Raw genomic sequence first — 19096 nt, 5'->3', positions numbered from 1 at the left:
TTTGCTAGTGTCCTAGGAGGGTGGACCTCTGACCTGGTGGCTCACCAACTTAGCCATGGAATCGGGCAAATCCTTTTCTTGCACTATCCTGGAAGATCTTTGTGATGGATGCCAGCCTGACAGGCTGGGGAGGCATCCTGGACACCCTGACAGTGCAGGGAACTTGGTCGCCAGTGGAAGCTTATCTCCCTATCGGCATACAGGAGTTCCAAGATATTCATCTATCTCTTGAATGTGAATGTGAATGTGGTAGAGCTCCGATGATTTCCAACATCCAATCATGTGCAAGCAAAAATGCTATTTTTTTAAAATTTTCCTTGCACCTTATTGGGTATTCTTAAAGCGGAGTTCCGCCGAAAAAAAAAAAAAAAGGATCCAGCAATGCGGGGGAACGAAGCCCCGCTCATTTCCCTCTCCTCTCTGCGGCGCCAGCATTGTCACAGTGGGCACCACACAGCCGGGCACGCAATGAGTAGGCGCGAGCCGCGCTGAGCACTGTGACTGGCCAGGCAATCATTTGGGACCTGTGACATGTCCCAGATGATTGCCGAGAGGGAGGGGGGAGAGGTGAACTTCCTTCTGGTGGTGCGGTGCCCTGGGAGGAAGTGGGAGCTGGAACCCTATAAAAAGAGGCTTTCCACTCTTCCCCCCCCAAAAAAAATGACATGCCAAATGGGGCATGTCAGGGGGTCACCTTCCCTTAAAGCGGAAGTTCCATTTATGGGTGGAACTCCGCTTTAACAAAGCTTCACCACATTCATTAAGCTCTGGGAAAAATTAGTGCAACTGCACTTGCACAGTCTTTAGTAAATTCTCTAAACTCTTATGTCTTGGGTAGAACTTTGCATTTCAGCATTGTCCAGGGTCCACATTCCAGGTGTGGACAGTGGGCTAGCAGATTACCTCAGTCATCAGTGCCTAATGCCGTGTACACACGACCAGACTTTTCGACCGAACTGGTACGGCGGAACAAATTCGTCGGACAATTCGATCGTGTGTGGGCTTCATCTGACCTTTTCTGTCGAAAAATCTGTCAGACTTTAGAAATAGAACATGTTTCAAATCTTTCCGATAGACTCAAGTCCAATCGAAAAATCCGTTCGTCTGTATGCTAGTCCGACTGACAAAAAAGGACGCAAGGGCAGCTATTGGCTACGAACTTCCTTATTCTAGTCCGGTCGTACGTCCGAAACGATCGGACTTTGGTGTGATCGTGTGTAGGCGAGTCCGTTTTGTTGGAACTCCGTCGGAACTCTGTCGAAAAGTCCTTCGGAGTTCAGTCCGACAAAAAGTCAGTTCGTGTGTACACGGCATAAGAATGACCTCTTCATCCCAAAGTGTTCTAGGACCTGTGCCTTTGGTGGGGACACTGGACATGGACCTCCTGTCCACCAGGCCAAACATCAAACTGGACAGATTTGTCTCCAGTTACGGGGATCCATTAGCAGAAGCAGTTGATCCTCTGGTGGTTCTGTGGGATCAGTACAACTTGATCTATTTTTTCCCTCCTTTTCTCTTTAAAGCATTCTGATGATCCTTATAGCACCAAATTTGGGACAGGAGAATGTGTTACTCCAACCTAATCAGACTCCTGGCAAACGCTACATGGGCCCTTCAACTTCATCCGGATCTTCTGTCTCATAGACCAGTTTATTATCCTCCCTGTGTCATGGTTGCTGACTTTGACAGCATGGCTGTTGAAGCTTAGGTTCTAAGAGATAGGGATCTGTTTGACTCATTCATTCTTACTCAATCATTCCTATGCTTCTGTCTATGCCACCCATGGTGTATCTTTGCACCTGGAAAGCATATTTGTCTTGTGTGAGGCCAGAAGATTTTTCCAAGAGGACAGGAGATTTTATCTATTATACTCTGTAGGACAGATACTGACCTTTCTTTAGGGGGGAGATATCAGCTCTCACAATCTCATTCGGAATACCTCCCTAGTAAAGGCCTTTGTACAAGGTGTTGCTCACATTCCACTTGTTCATCTTCCATGATTCCTCAGCCCTAAAATAAAGTTTTACTCATTGCCATCACCCCTGCTAGACAAGTATCTAAGTTGGCATTATAGTCTTGCCATGAACTTTTTCTTACCCTTCACAAGGATAAGGCTGTGTTGAGGCAATGAGCATTCTTTTGTCTTGACATCTACTTTCTACCTCCCATTTCTCTGTCCTACTGTAGTTCATCCTAAGGAGATATGCCTCTATCACTTGTATATGGTTGAAGATGTTTGTGTCTACCTCTCAGCTTCTTTAGACAGACTTCTTTTTTTTTTCTTTATTCTCATTCCTGTTCATTCCTGTAAGCTCCTGTAAGGGACAGCCTTGTTCCACAATTTCTTGGTGGCTAAGACAGGTAATTTTTCAAGCCTACTAACCTAATAAAAGTTCAGCCTTTTCCAATCAAACAGACATCAGACATCTACAGGTGCAAGCTAAGCTGGCCATACTTTATACAACTTTCTTATTCACTTTCCTTTAGACCCCTTTCAAACTGGGGCAGTTTTCAGGCGCTTTAGAAATAGCCTCTGCTAAGCATCGGTAAACCACCTCTTTGTCATTCCAGTGTGCCTTTTCACACTGGGGCGGTGCGCTTGCGGGATGGGAAAAAAAGTCCTGCAAGCAGCATCTTTGGGGTGGGTTGGGAGCATTGTAAAACGCCCCTGCCCATTGGAATGAATGGGCAGCGCCTAAAAAGCGTTTTGAAAGTGCCGCAAAAAGGGAGTCTTTAACACCTTTTTAAAAGCGCCCCACTACCGGGCAAAGAGCGGCACAAAAGTGCAGCTAAAACGAGGTGCGCTTTAGCTCTAAAGCAACTGCGGCCCCGGTGTGAAAGGGGTCTTAGATTTACCTTAAACTATGTAGTGCAAGGGCCTGCCTGATTGCATACAAATCAAAAGTGTTTAGGTTTGATCTCATATCATATAGTTTTGGTAAAGCTAAAGGAAAATTGTACAAGAGGATTGTATAAAGTATGGGCACCCCTAGCATGTAAGCATGTCCCATTGTTCCTCTTTCTACTGATCCTGTGTCCCATGATGAATGATTAAGAAAACATGAGACCACTTTATGATGTTAATAAGTGGACACAGGTCCTACACCTCTATGTTTATGATCTTCTAATACAATGTTTTAAAAAAACTGAAGCAAGGTGGTTGGGGTTATACTTAGCTGGCAAACAACCTTTTTTTGGTTTGTCAATGTCCAGTTTCTCCTAAAGTTGGCAGCATAACCCAGTATTTATGATTCTACTACTCCCATGTCCCTTGATGAACGCCAAGAAAAGGATTTTACAGTGAGCACAGTTTGCCTGAATTCTGCTTAAACATGGCTATTATCCTCAAAGTAGATGTAAATCCAATTCATGAAATTTGAGCTGGGCACATATATCTGCAGTGTTCTTCAAAGCACTATGTCCTGTAGCTGTCTCCTGCTCCGTTCTTCTGTTATCAGCCTGATAACTTCTGACAAGTTCTCCTTCACATATGATAAAAGCAGCCTGAGTTTTGTGCTGAGGAGGATGCTATAAATAGATTAGCAGAGCCCTGAACTTCAACGATCGGCTCTGAAAGTCTCTACCTATGAGAAGAGGGGGTGTGTGTCTTTCCTCCAATCAGCTGTCTTGGCTATATGCTGAGATTTCACTGCAGTGTTTAACAGGAACAGAAAATCTCACACAATCTGAACTTTCTATACAGTATATAAAGCCGAAGATGACAGAATTACATGTAAAACTTATGTAGGGAGCAGTGGCGGCTGGTGTTCAAAATTTTTTGGGGGGGCGCAAACAAATTGAAAAATACTGAACCCCCCCACATCAATTGCAGCCTCACTGTGCCCATCAAATGCAGCCACTGTGCCCATCAATTGCAGCTATTGTGCCCATCATATGCAGCCACTGTGCCCATCATATGCAACCACTTGTGCCCATCATATGCAGCCACTGTGCCCATCATATGCAGCCACTGTGCCCATCATATGTAGCCACTTGTGCCCATCATATACAGCCACTTGTGCCCATCATATACAGCCACTTGTGCCCATCATATGCAGCCAATTGTGCCCATCATATGCAGCCACTTGTGCCTATCAAATGCAGCCACGTGTGCCCAGTACATGCAGCCACTTGTGCCCATCATATGCAGACACTGTGCCCACTGACCCCCCACCACTCGCGGGGCTTGCGGCTCTGGCAGCACCCCCAACCCTCCCACGCGTGGCTCTGACAGACCCCCCTGGCACTTACTGCCAGGCAGCAGCTCCTCTCAGTGCAATGAGTGCACCAAAGTGGCGGCGACCTCCGCTCCAGCTCATGTTTCCTCCACTGAGACCGCTCCTCTTCCTGGCTTTGGCCAATCAGGAAACAGGTCTGACGCCCTACCTCCTGATTGGCGGGGAGGAAGGTTAGTGTGAAAATAGTGAAAATTAATTCGCTATCGTCACACAATTGGGTGGGATCAGGGCGCACTCCGAGCCCACCCTATTTTGAAGCCTATTAGAGCCTCTGGCTCTAATCAGGTGCTTCAAAAAGTACCACCCCTCCCACCCCCGCCATAGGAATCCATGCGTCCGGCATCCTGAAAGGGGCCAGGCGCATAGATGGGGGGTCGTCGCCCGTGCGCCCACAGTGCATGGGCCGTCACTGATAGGGAGATTGTTTTCATCCTTGTGTATCATCTGAGGCAGTTCACTTCACTAGGTATATGTAAGGTTTTATATCCACTTTAATATGCTGGTAACATTACTTATTAGACATGTGCATTAGTTTTCGTCCGAATGCATTTTCGTCCGAATTTCGGGTATTTTCGTTATTGTTTTAACAAACGATAACGAAAGTGCAGAATCTGAAAACCGAAAGATCCGACATAAACAAATGCTTTATTTTCGTTTTCGTTGCAACAACAGTTCGATATAGATAGGAGAATGACACTGACAATAGCAATCTGTGTCCATCGAACCTGTGGTCCAATGTGCCAAACCTTAGCTCTATTAGTCCAAGATTATTCTACATAGAGAGAAAAGATTCGACATAGAGAGAACAGATTTGACATTATAGAGACAATAGCAAAAAAGGTCAATGTGCCTAACCTAACTCTATTAGTCCAAGATTATTCGACATAGAGAGAAAAGATTCGACATGAAGATTCGACGAAGCAGTCGCCCGCGAGCGGACATTTATGGTCAAATGTTCCGCCCATAGGCTATAGAAGAATTCTAATGTTGGTTGACTAGTAATAATAATTAATAAATATAATTATTACTAGTGTCATACAACATTAGAATTCTACTATAGCTTGTAGGCGGAACATTCGACCGGAAATGTACGATTGCGACGTCGTCCAGTTTAGCTGCTCCGTTGAATCTTAGAACATTCGTCAGACACCATAAGCCTTGACAGATTCGACCTTAATTATTTCGGATTTTTGGACAAATGCATTTTTTAACCAAACGAAATAAATAAAAACGAATTTCGGGAGTAAATAAATAAATGTATTTTTCGGACGAAAATGAAATTCTGAAATGAAATATTTCAGTGTGCACATGTCTATTACTTATTAGTATAGAAGTAACTGTAGCAGTGTACAAACCTAATTTAATAACAAAGCACAAGCTTGCTCTTGTCAAAGATGAAAGCGCTAAGAAAAGAAGTTTAGTTAATGGCATTTCATATCTTCATGTTTGCTACTTACAAAATGGGTTTGCTCTTGATGTACTGTATCCTTGTTGTTGCCTGGACAGTAAGCACTTTACTTATGAGGCCACGATCTTGATCTTGGAATGGCAGAGAGGGCTTAAGGCTATGCAGTGTGATTCTGTGAACTTGGATTTGTTGAAATAAAAGCATAAGCGATAATAATAGTAGTAGTAATAAACAGCGGCTACACCATTCCTGTTTCAGCCACATATGCTGATCTAATGTCAAACTTATTACTGCACATATACACATATATAATGATTTGAGGACTTGTTAATATATGAGCTGTGTGCTTTTTCCCATGTAGTGGATCTATATCCTTTGTCTTGTTTATGAAGTGATGCAACAATCCAGCATTATGGATACTGATGCTATTATACTGGGAGAAGCTGCATTGCGATTGGCAGGAATTGCTGAAACCTTGGCCGATACCTCTAGGAAATATGGAAGAAAGTCAGGTAAATTATCAAGCTAATCTTTTCTGGTGAATAGGTGCATGGTCGATGTTGCAAATAATCTACGTTAAGCAAAAAGCATTTATGTTGCATCGTATTATATACATTACTAACAAGTGGGAGGTTTTGTTTCTGTGCAAGCAAGATATGTACATTCTCATTGTCTTATTACCGGTCTGGCAGATGTGTGCTATTAATCATAGTACCTGTAATTACAAACAGTGAAATTTGAAAATCAAATACGATTTTATAGATTCATTTTGCCCAAAAACTTTCTTTTTTATTCTTATAGTAGATTTAAACTGTAATTGGATGATATTTAGCTTGCTAAACTACTGTATATTATACACAATTGTAATTGCATTGAACTTCTGGCAGGACCAATAGGTATTCTTTGTACTTCTAGAAGAGATATAATAAGATGATTTTAACAGAACAAAAGGGAGATATTAAAAAAAAAGTTCATTGTCAGGATTTACATATACTTTACAGCTGACCCTATTGGCATCAATAGACATTAGTTTAGCTGATCCTTAGGTATTTTTTAAATTCTAAAATATATTGTAATAACCATATATTTACATTCACATTGACTACACATGCAGTTTTACAAATAGATGTATATCTTTACAAATCTTCATTTTTAAAACTGGGAACCAATTGACTGGCTTAAATCATAATGTGTCTCAAGTGCCTACCCAGCAGGCATTTCCCAGTAATTCTCATGAGTTCTCACAATTTAATTAGTTAGACGGACATCCTGAATTCAAATAAACCATTCATGCCTTGTTCAAGTCTATTGTAATACCTAGGTAAATATTAATTGATTTTTGGAGTTTCTGCAATAAGGATAAAAAAACATCACAGAATGAAAGGATTCTCAGTATTTTTCTATTTTCCGACTTGTAGAGAAATGACAATGTCACTCTGCATTTTCCTTTTCTTCCAAGAAAAATGACATTCTCGGCTTCAAAACATTGAAACCTGCGTAAAGAATATGATGACTTAGATGCCAAAGTGAACTCATTACGTATAGCCTTCAACGTTAATGTGAAGTTGTGAAAGAACATGTGCCAGCCTCCAGTTTTCAGCTACCAAAAGCTTACTAATAGCAAACGAAATGTCAAATAGGATACCAAAATCCTGAAAAGGACATTTTTTTTTCTTTTTGTGGGTTTTTGCTTTCCTGTACACGTTGGTTTTAAAGAGAAGATAAATCTATTTTTTTTTAAATTTATATAATGACAAAAAAGGAAGTACACTGATTCATTTACAATAACACAAAACGAGTCCACCACCCAAGGATGTTTATTGCCTTTTATTTGCCAATCAGTTGGATACTTATGCTGTCCTTGGAAAGGATTTACAATTATTCACAGTTCACCAAGTTTTTAATGTATCTTAACCACCTCAATACTGGGCATTTTTGCCCCCTTCCTGCCCAAGCCATTTTTCAGCTTTCAGCACTGTCGCACTTTGAATGACAATTGCGCGGTCATACAACACTGTACCCAAATGATATTGTTATTGTTTTTTCCCCACAAATAGAGCTTTCTTTTAGTGGTATTTGATCACCTCTGCGTTTTTTATTTTTTGCGCTATAAACAAAAGAAGAGTGACAAGTTTAAAAAAAAACACAATAATTTTGACCTTTTGCGATAATAAATATCCAATTTTTTTTTCTTTAAAACAAATTTTTTCTCAGTTTAGGCCGATATGTATTCTTGTACATATTTTTGGTAAAAAAAAATCGCAATAAGCATATATAGATTGATTTGCGCAAAAGTTATAGCGTCTACAAAATAGGGGATAGTTTTATAACATTTTTATTTTTTTTAAATTTTTTTACTGGTAATGGCGGCGATCTGCGATTTTTATCGTGACTGCGATATTGCGGCGGACACATCGGACACTTTTGACACATATTTGGGACCATTCACATTTATACAGCGATCCGTGCTATAAAAATGCATTGATTACTGTATAAATGTGACAGGCAGTGAAGGGGTTAACACTAGGTGGTGATCGAGGGGTTAACTGTGTTGCTAGGGAGTGATTCTAACTGTAGGGGGCGGGGACTCGCTAGGGCGGGAGACCGATCGGTGTTCCGCTGTACTGGGAACACATCATCGGTCTCCTCTCCTCTGACAGGACCGTGGATCTGTGTATTTACACACACAGATCCATGGTCCTGCTGTGTTACCGGTAATCGCGGGTGCCCGGCGGACATCGCGGCCGCCGGGCACGCGCACCGGGTGCCTAGTGACATCGCGCGCGCCCCCTGGTGGCCTAGGAAAGCGAGGACGTCATATGACGTCCGCCCGCAACGAGAGCTGCTCCGCCTGGCCGTCAATTGACGGCCGGCGGTCGAGAAGCAGTTAAAGTACACCTGTCATCCATGTCCTGAATGTGCCAATGCGACAGGTGTAATTTTAAACGTATCTAAACCTCAAAGCAAAGCAAAAAAATTATTCAGGGGTTCAGATATACTTTAAAGGAGAAGTCGGGCCAAAGCTCTTTTGGCTCTCCTTCTCCTGTGGGTCACAAGAGTGCAGTTAGTTCATCAGTCCTGTAATCCAGATTCAGCCGACAGCATCTAAAGTCCACTCAGTTCTCAGTCTCTAGTGAGCAAAGAGCTGGTGATTGTGACTGGAGCACTGGGTTGTGGAGGGATCTGGCAGATGGCTTAGCCTTTTATCGAGCCACTGAGAGCCTGAGCCAGCTACCCCCTCCACAGCCCTGCGCTCCAGTGACAAGTCACCAGCTCTCTGCTCACTGAAGACCAAGAGTTGAGCGGTCTGTAGCCTTTGATCACTTAGTTCTCAGTCTTAGAGCGGGCAGGGAACAGGTGCAGTATCAGAACATTGCTGCTTTCAACTAGGTAAGCATGTGTGTTTGTTCTTTTGAAATCCTGAACTTCTCTTTAAAGGGGTGAGTGTAAAAAAAAATTGCATTGCAATTTGCCCAGTGAGAGTACATGTACATTCGTTTTGTGTGAATGGAGCAGACAAACAAATATGAGCATATCTGTTGCTAGATGGCAATAAGTATCTTAGGAAATTCCTTCTAATGACAAAATGCATTGTGTTCCTTTTTAAATCATTGAAAAACATTTGATCAGCACAGGAAATAGCCTAATGCTATTAGTTTTTTGCCCCATTTGTATAGATCGAATGTACATGTACTGGGTGAATTGCTATGCAATGTTTTTATAAATACACGCCTAAGTTTTCTTCAATGAAATAGCGCCTATGGAACATTATTTCAAATTACCAAACAACCTCAACAAGCTTCTATCTGTGGAGGTCAAATGAACAAAAATATTCATTAAAGGTAATCCTAAAAAAAGTATAAACTAAAATGTTACAATTTGCACCACTTACAAACTTAGGTTAATGAAAGGGATAAGGAATACTTGGTAACATGACTGTACTTACACTATTATGTTAATTCCCGTGATGCTGGAATACTAATGCTTTATTAGTGCATTATTGATTAGTGTACTGTAATAGCTTCTGAATTTCTTTACAAGGTCTTTCATTTACTGTCTATTATGAGGATTGGCTACCTAATATAGGATTTCCTAAAGCAAGGTTGCAACTAATTAAATATCTCTTAGCTCTCTTCAATCTGTAACGTAGATGCACATAAATTGTGAAGTTGAATAATAATGTTCATTTAATATGGCCTGGAGACAACCACTCTAGTTATAATCATTATCAGATATGTTGGTAAATATTTGTTAACCTAGCAGATGACTGCCATAAGGCATGTGCAAGTATTGACTTCCTCATTAAATAAATGCACACACATGCTTTCGAAGACCTCTATATCTACTAATGCAGATACCTGCAAGATAGTAATCACTGCTATCATCCCCATTTCCCACTCATTCCCTATTTTAGCATTGGCTGAGACTTTTTCAGATCTAGTCCATACTTCTTTAGATATTACATTCATGAATTATGTATCTGATACTCCCTTATCATAAGAAAAATACCACTTGCCCACTAGAGGAAAAATTCCATAATCTGTACCCCTTAATGGGGTTGGGGTAGGGCTGATAGCAGTGCTCACAATGCTAAATGGTGGGTGTGTCCAAATTGTACAGTGTGAGTGGGTTAGAGGGGTCTAACTATATAAAACCTAAGCCTACTTTGCTCTGGGTCAGGAGTAGGCAAGGCATAGAGTGCAGAGGTCAGGAGTGCATAAGCCATAGAGTGTAGGGGCCAGAAGCAATGCACAGAGTGCAAAGGTGTGCCTCCAAAGCCAAAATGTCCCCTCCTTCCAATACAGCCCCCATTAAAATGTATCCCCTTTATGAATTGAAAGAGAAATGCGAATTGCATATATGAATGGAAGTATGAATTGAAGATATTAGAAAAGATTTAAAATAGTAATTTTGAAAGTAAGAATGTATGCTTCTGTGGACTGTTACCTGGCTAACATATTAACCCCTGATACCTGCTCCTCAGTTCCTCACCACTAGCCTGCAAGCTGTCCTCCACTTCCACATCCTTGTCCTATGCCACACACACAGTGCAGATGCAGCAAGCTCCAGTCTGCACATAGCTTGCTGTGTGCTGCTAGCCCTTCCTATTTCCAGGCCTACCTGCTGATCTGGTTGAGCCCTAAGTACTAAGACAAGAGGAGAATAACTCACACCTTCTCCCCAGCACTGTGAAGAGAGCACAGCCCACATTTCCTCCCTGCTATTTCCTTCTCCCCAGGACTGACCCAGTGATATTTGGTGGATGTTGTGTCACTACTATGTGCATACGAGGAAGAACCATTGAGCACAGAAAAGGATCAGAAGATTGGAGTATTGTTCAGCATAGTGAGCAATGGGAAAAGTAAACTTTAAGTTTCACTTGTGTAGGTAAACATTTTTTTTTAGTTATTGGTTGAACTCTATGGGTCTTTTTTTCCATCCTAACTATGTATTCTATAACTTAAAGGTTTGTATCTGTTACATGCGGCCACATCCCTATATAACTATAGAAACTTGGCTCCTTCCTCGGGGATATCTCTGCAGTATAATGTGGATATAATCTAGAAATAAGTCATATCTCATTAAAGCACATATTTATATATATATATATATATATATATATATATATATATATATACACATGCATAGGCATCCGCATCCTATATATCAAAGAGTGGATTTGTGGATAATACTTACAAAGTGTCCCCAAGGTATGACAAGACTGGTCACACCAATAAAATCAAAACAGATAAGTTGCCAACACATCCAAAAAATTTCCTCCTAAAGTGCTAGAGGAGGGGTGGGTTGGAGTCTCACACCGGGCGGGGGGCCCACTCAACAAGCACTGAGACCACCTAGCACTGGATAAGGAGGGGAGAAAAAAAGAGTGGAGCATTTACAAGAGGGTAATCATGTAAATAAATTGTATAGGTGGGAGATATACAGTATCTCACACAAGTGAGTACACCCCTCAGGGCATCGGGCCTCCCGCCGTGCAGAGGGCGCACATGCCCTCTGGTAGCCGAAAAAGGGAAGGACGTACCCGTACGGGATTTCGCCCAGGGTAGCCATTCTGCCGCAGTATATCTGCGTGAGCCGGTTGGGAACCGGTTAAAGTGTAACTAACCCAACAAACATTTAACTTACTGCAGTCATTGGATGTGGTGGCTGCATTAATTTGCCTTTTTTTAAGCTAGGAACATTTTCAGCAAGTACAGAAAATAACTGTTGATTTTACTAGAAATGCAGCATCCTTGTTATTTTCTGTGAGATAAAAGTGGAACTTTTAGATCACTTAATGCTAGCCTCTTTTGCCAGTATAGCTATGTAAAACATTAAAAATAAGTGCCTATGCAATTTAAAATCCAGTAATGCACTGTCTTGCCCTACTCTGCACATGCTCAGTTGCTTTCTGTTCTCGGCACTGTGCCTGATATCAGAGCCACTAGAGGCTGACTGCTTTAAGATTTACTGTTGCTGAAGGGGGAAGAAAACAGAAATGGCACAGACTGCGCTGAGGGAACACAGATTAGGTAGGGAGAAAAGAAAAGCAGGAGAGGTGACAGGACAAACTCTGATGCCAGGGAGACACACAGGATTTTCTCTCCTTTCTCCCTCATTGGCAACCTGAACTTCAGCACTGTAAAACGTTGGTCAGCCTTCCTCTCTAGCTAAGCTAAGACATACAATCAAGACTGAAATGTACATATTTTAATTACTGAAAGTGACATCGTTTTTTAGACCAAGGCAACCATGACTCGGTCCATAGTTACAGTGAAAGGGTAAACAGCCACCCAGGAATATAAAGTGTGTAAATTACAACATTACCAGGTAAAAAGAGGTGCAAAGCTTGAAAAATGCTAATGCAGCCACCTTACAGTATCTAAGCTGTGATATGTAATTTAGTACATCTTACAAGTCCTTATGTGGTGGCTTCATTAGTGTTCTTTCTTCCTGGCTTTTTTCACTTTATGACTACCTGGTGATTGTGCCCTAGGTTGACAACACTCAGTTATTGTACTTTATCTATTTAGAGGCAGTGTTGTCACCCAAGCCTGTTTGTGCCTGACTTGGACTTCAGGATGCCTACCCCTCATCTCTTTAACGTGGGAGGGGGTGTTTTGTATTTCAAGAAAAATATCTGGGCATTGCTGATAACACTGCCAGGGATTTCAGCACAGTACACATGAAGTTACAAGCTCCCTGGATTGCTGTCAGAATTAACAAGCATTTACCAAACAGATACAACTCTTTCAGTGGTATATTTAACAGACCTAAAGGCATCAAACAAGAAAAGGCCCATTGTTGGGCTTAACGTAAGCTTTAAAGCTGGGTACACACGGGCGAATGTCAGGAAACATTGTTCGGTTCAAAACAAAACAGCCGACATTCGTTCCGTGCGTATGTTGGTCTGTCGGACATGCATGCTGGAAAACCAGCAGCCGACCGATTCCGGATTAGCGCTTTCAGCCAATGGCAGAGAGCGCTGATCAGAGTGTTCTGGCAGGGGGGCCATCCCCCTGTCAGAACACATCAGCTACAACCAGAGCTGACAGTTTTGTTTTCGTTCAACCTGCTGGGTTGTACGAAAGAAAACTTGTAGTATGTACCCGCCTTAAGTTTGTGCACTGTCTGGTTATAGAAGGACTGAATGGGAAGACTGAGACCAACAACATATTTTTATGAGAAAGAAATCAAAATAGAAAATAAACACATTCTATCTAGTATAAAATGGAATACATAACTGCTTTAGACCTCGTAGACTCATACTTTGGTGCATCTACACATGCTACCCAGGATATGCAGGTTGAAAGATAAAGTACACTTTTGTACCTGGATGGAAAGATTGATTTAATTAACAAAAATAGCACATTCATAACACTGACTAGGATTGTGTTTGTGAGCTCTGCTGAAAACACTGCCAAAGTGAATTTGAACTAGGGCCCTTTGACCAGGGAGGAAATTAGTTTTCTGCTGCAAGGATATTCGTCAGACAACAGGAAAATTAACCCAGAGGGACACTTTGAACTTAGAGCCTGGAGAATCAGATTCTGGAGACCTTGTAAAATAAACCACTTAGTGGGGTAGCTAGAAGCTGAAATATATAATTGACCTGTGAGAAAAAAATGATATTTTATCCATGGTACTACAATTCCTGTAATCTGCGTATTAACCTCCCGATCAAAGGGCATGCTTGTATTCTTTAACCCTGGACAAATCTGTTTATAGTATTATTCATGTCCTATAATGTGAATAGTTGGAGGAATAAACAGATAACATTTTTTAAAGCAGCAAGATTATTTTCTAGATTAAATGAGTGTGTGCTTAGGTCAAATTCATAATTCAGAATGCAGAAAGTTTAAATTGACAGTGGGAGAAATTAGAGCTAAATACAATATACAGTTCGCAAAGTCACAGAATTTCGTTCTTAGGTTGTCTCTGATGTTTATAAAACAACAATTTCCACACTAAATAAATAGTGATATAAACATGTGAGATGAAATAAAGTGACAATAATCAGTCCATAGGATTTCCATATAAGTCCATATAGAAATAAATGTGATAAATTGTTGCAACATGTGTCCAAACATAGTGAGCGATCGTACACCCAAGTGCGCCTTTCACCGTATTAGTACAAGATGTGTCCTTACCAGATAGCTAGACTTCACGTTATAGGAGTCTAGTCACACATGGAATCACAGATCATGAAGGATCCATCCACTGGAGGTGGAGAAGGATAGCGTCATGGCCACTGGTTCTGGTTGGTCACTCTTCACAAAAACTTTCCCCACTTAGCTCACCTCCCACCCTGCATGTAGTGTGCAGTAGCTATGGCTATGTTCCTCCTCCGGGTCAACTCATCAGACTGCAATGAAGATGGGGGGAATCTGAGGGGAACACAGAGCGAGTGTGCAGGAGACCGCTACTTTAGCTGTATACAGCAGGTTTCTGTGTCTGTGATGTCACTCTTCCTCCTGGCTGAATTTCTAAGTTCTCTGACTTCTTGTTTCCTTGCTCTTCCAGTCCTGATACTACATGTCCCGTGGTCCTTTGAGCCTCTGTAGTTCTTAGGTTGTCGTTCTTAGGTTGTCTTTGATGTTTTGGTAGTTTATTGAAGTAGAATATTCAGAAACAAAATATTGTGGAGAAAATCAGCCTCAATAGGCTTAACTGAATTCAGGATAAGAGGCATTGGAAATCATCACGTGTCACGCATAACACATAGGCCATAGAAAGGGTGAGGGTGGTTAGAGGGAAAGTATAATCTTCTAAATAATTTTATTTAGATATACAAGTAAAAGAGATTGCATTGATATACATTGTATAATGTTGGTAATATGTGCACATCTTTAAAGAAAAAAAAATAGTTTCTATGTATAGTAGGATGATCATATTTGCTTCAACAAAATGGTGGCCATCTGCACACAGACACACACAAGTAATGTTGATGCAGGGATCTCTCTTGCTGAGACATTGTATTCTGACAGTGGGACTCGCCTCTACCCGCAAGAATACACTGATCAGCGCTTGCAGCCATTGGCTGTGAACCCTGATCGAATGCTGGTTTTCCAGCATGTCTGTTTGACAGAAGCCGGTCGAGCAGGCAGCTGTATACACATACCAAAAGTTTGCCCATTCCTGGTAAACAGGCCAATTGGCCTGTGTGTAATTTGCTTAAAACTGCATTAAAGGAGTTGTAAAGGCAGAAGATTTTTTATCTTCATGCATTCTATGCATGAGGATAAAAAACCTTCTGTATGTAGCAGCCTCCCCAGCACCCCCCAATTACCTACCTGAGCTCCTTCTCTCTCCAGCGATGTCCACGATCCCCTCAGCCATCCAGTACACTCCTCCTGATTGACTGAGACAGAGCAGCGGCGCTATTGGTTACCACGGCTGTCAATCAAAGTCAGTCAGCCAATCAGGGGAGAGAGGGGATGGGGCCAGGTTGAGGCTCAGTGTCTGAATGAATACATGGAGCTCTGACTCTGACTCGGCTTGGGTGACCCCTGTAGCAAGCTACTAGCTGAGGGACACTCAAAGGAGGGAGGGACTAGGAGCAGCAAAGAGGGACCCAAAAAGAGGAAGATCCAGGCTGCTCTGTGCAAAACCAACTGCACAGAGGAGGTAAGTATAACATGTTTGTTATTTAACCACCTCAATACTGGGCACTTTAACCCCCTTCCTTCCCAGACCAATTTTCAGCTTTCAGCGCTGTCATACTTTCAGTGATAATTGCGCGTCTCATGCTACACTGTACCCAAATTACATTTTTATCATTTTGTTCGCACAAATAGAGCTTTCTTTTGGTGGTATTTATTCACGACTCTGTTTTTTATTTTTTGCGAAAAAAGAGCGGACATTTGAAAAAAAACAATATTTTCTTTTTTCTATTTTAAAAGAAATCCAATAAAATAAAATTTTTTCATAAATTTAAGCCAACATGTATTCTGCTACATGTCTTTGGTAAAAAAAAATCCCGTTAAGTGTATAATAATTGGTTCGTGTGATCACGGACATAGGTACACAGATGATCATGTACAGACGTGCGCAGGTGATCACGGACATATGTGTGCAGACAATCATTGGGACATGTGATTTTACTTGTAAATCTGTGGGGGACAGGTGTTTTTACTATGTGCGAACATGTGTGTGGGGGCATGTGTTTTGGGACATGTGTGTTTTACATTTGTGTACATGTGTGTTTTACATTTGTGTTTTACACTGGTGATCAGTGAGTAAAAAGCTGTAAAAAACAGTTCATACACACTGATCACCGGCCGGCTGCAGCGATCCGCTCTCCTCTCCTCACCTCACCCACAACTTCTGTGTGAGGAGAGCCGATTGCCTAGCAATTGGCTTTCTGTTTACATCACATGACGGCCGTGATTGGACACGGCCGTCATGTGATCAGGAGGGCCAATCCCAGAGCCCTCCTGCCAATCAGAGATGCGCCGTGTCCGGGTGACACGAGCGCATTGGGATCGCGTGCAATCTGCCTGCTTCTGAGGGACGTTTCTGAATGTCCACTCAGAAGGAGAGAGCACCCACCCCGCCGTTTATGTGCAGTGGCCGGGTGGGAAGTGGTTAAAAAAAAACAAAAAAAAAAACGAGCCTTTACAATCACTTTAAACCCAAAAACGAACATTCATTGTAGTGCAGCATAAAAATTCTTAGATTTGATGGATGCATTAGCTTTCTTTTTTAGACTCTTTTTCTTTTATTTTCACCTGGTGGTTCACCTGAGAGTTGAGACAAACCAGATACTACTAACAAGGTGTGCTTACAGTACCATCATTCTTTTGTTTACAAATCTTGCACACTGCAGTCATCATCTTGAACTATACAAACAAAAGAAACCACTAAAACAAACAAGAATAAAGTAACCAGATTATGGCCTCATTTAAATATTGCCTAATATGTTCTGGCAAGGATCAGGCAATATAGAACTCTCCCAGATGCTGCAAATGTCATACTGTCTATTCTATGTTATTATACAATGGCTGTTGGTCTGTCCAACCAAACAACACTATTAAATATTTATGCCTAATGTGACTTTTTATTTGCATGAATGACATTTGTCAGTGTAAGTTTTCACATGGATACTTAGCAGCTCCTTTGTGCTGAGATATAAATTCATTCCTTTATGGGACCTGGGGAGCCACATCAGCCAAGCACATCCAACAAAACAAGGAAATGACTATACATGGACATGATTGGCATGCCTTGGCACTGACGTTTACCCACGTGTGTTTGTGTGTGTGTATGGGGCTTCCCCTGAAATGCACCACTTTCACGCTTGTGGAGAAGCTCTGTGCACGCATGCGTAGGTAAATGCTAATGCAGAAGCCATTGGTGTTTAACTGAGCACGTCCGCTTACAGCCAATTACTTAAAGTGTAGCTCCACTTTCATGGGGAAAAAATTGCAAATAATAAAAAAAAAAACAAAACAATAAAGCGTAAACAATTGCGACAGAAATCATATTGTGATTCAATGTTATTAAAAATGACCTTTCCTTATCAATCTGCAGTGCTGTAATTTTCTGTGAAATGCAACATGGCAACTGGGAGGCCTTCTGTACACAAATGGTGTACAGTACACCCCCCAGAAATGCTCTTTCCTGCTTGTGTGATTGACTTACGAGATACAAGTTGGATTTTGGGCATCCCCTGCAACAAAAATGGCATTTAGGTGAGATACTCCCAAAAGAAGATCACGTCCAAAAAGGAAGTAGACTTTGCCACTTTCCTCATTAGAACCCTGCAAGTGCAGGAACTGATTGAGAATTAAAAAAACACTCCCTTCCACATTCACATTGTACATGGACATAGACAAACAAATCGCTATTTCTTTGAAATAACAAAAGGTAGGAATCTGCAACAAAGTTTGGTAAAATCACTGCAATGTACATAGATCACCCAGAGGCTGAATGTTTTTTTCTCAACAAAAGCGGAGTTACTTTTTAAATTGATGGCAGTACGTGGCACATGTGGCTCCCCAGGTACCAGAAAGCGCTAGGTGTTTTATGCCTTAAGCACACAGGGGCTGTAATGTCTTCAAGTCCGGAAGATAACAGAAAATAAATAAACTGCACTTAATGTTACATACTAATAATAATAATAGCAGTGTGCTTTTGAAATAACCAGTTTCCAACATGTTATAAATAAGCTTCTTTGTGTTTTCAATTGGTGAAAATATTATAACTGATATTAAATCTTGAAGAATATTGAGGGTTTAAGAGATTTACCAGAGTGTGTATATGTGCAGCATCATCATATAAATGGCTTTTTCTTACGTACCCTAAGTAGAATGGATAAATAAAATAACACGTTATAGTATTATATTTTATCCTGAGGAATTATTTTTATGCTTTTTATTGTAATCATTTTAATTTGTTTTGTGAAACCAATATGCTTTATTTGCATTTTTTGTAGTTCAGTTTGATGCATTTTCTAACAAAAAACAAGGATAAACAATGAAACACAATGCTGTTGTTAATAGTAAATATAATATTTGTTCCTTCCTATTCAGACAGGTCAAATGAAAAAATGAACATGGACTTGAGTAATCAAAGAAATAGACCTGGCTTTATTAAGGTGGGCAGATTATTTTTCTTCTTCAATGTTTTTATTGTGTTTTTCAAGTTACAAATAACAATTGCATAAAGACACTTGGGTGACTAAAAGTACAGAAAATATTTCAAAGGTACATTCCCGTACATACACAAGTCAGCATAATAAAGTGGGATTATGAGTTGTAGTAAATCTGGTTTCTAAAGGTTGTAAAAGGTTGTTCCAACATGACTGTGCACCATTGCACAAAGCAAGGTCCATAAAGACATGGATGAGTGAGTTTGGGGTGGAGGAACTCGACTGGCCTGCACAACCCAATAGAACACCTTTGGGATGAATTAGAGTGGAGACTGCGAGCCAGGCCTTCTCGTCCAA

General features: G+C 41.2%; 1 protein-coding gene across 3 annotated transcripts in view; it reads left to right on the top strand.

Annotated features, from left to right (window-relative positions):
- Positions 1–19096, top strand: part of CFAP54 (cilia and flagella associated protein 54) — a 545361-nt gene that overhangs the window by 116751 nt on the left and 409514 nt on the right. For all 3 annotated transcript variants that reach the window (XM_073620268.1, XM_073620266.1, XM_073620265.1), the window contains exons 15-16: positions 6008–6158; positions 18681–18745. In XM_073620268.1, coding sequence (XP_073476369.1) covers positions 6008–6158; positions 18681–18745 — 216 coding nt within the window. The remainder of the gene's footprint in view (positions 1–6007; positions 6159–18680; positions 18746–19096) is intronic.

The sequence above is a fragment of the Aquarana catesbeiana genome, linkage group LG03 (genome assembly GCF_042186555.1).
Source record: "Aquarana catesbeiana isolate 2022-GZ linkage group LG03, ASM4218655v1, whole genome shotgun sequence".
In the NCBI taxonomy this organism is placed as follows: Eukaryota; Metazoa; Chordata; class Amphibia; order Anura; family Ranidae; genus Aquarana; species Aquarana catesbeiana.
Note: the sequence above shows the minus strand (reverse complement) of the source record. Positions and strands in the feature narration are given on the sequence as shown.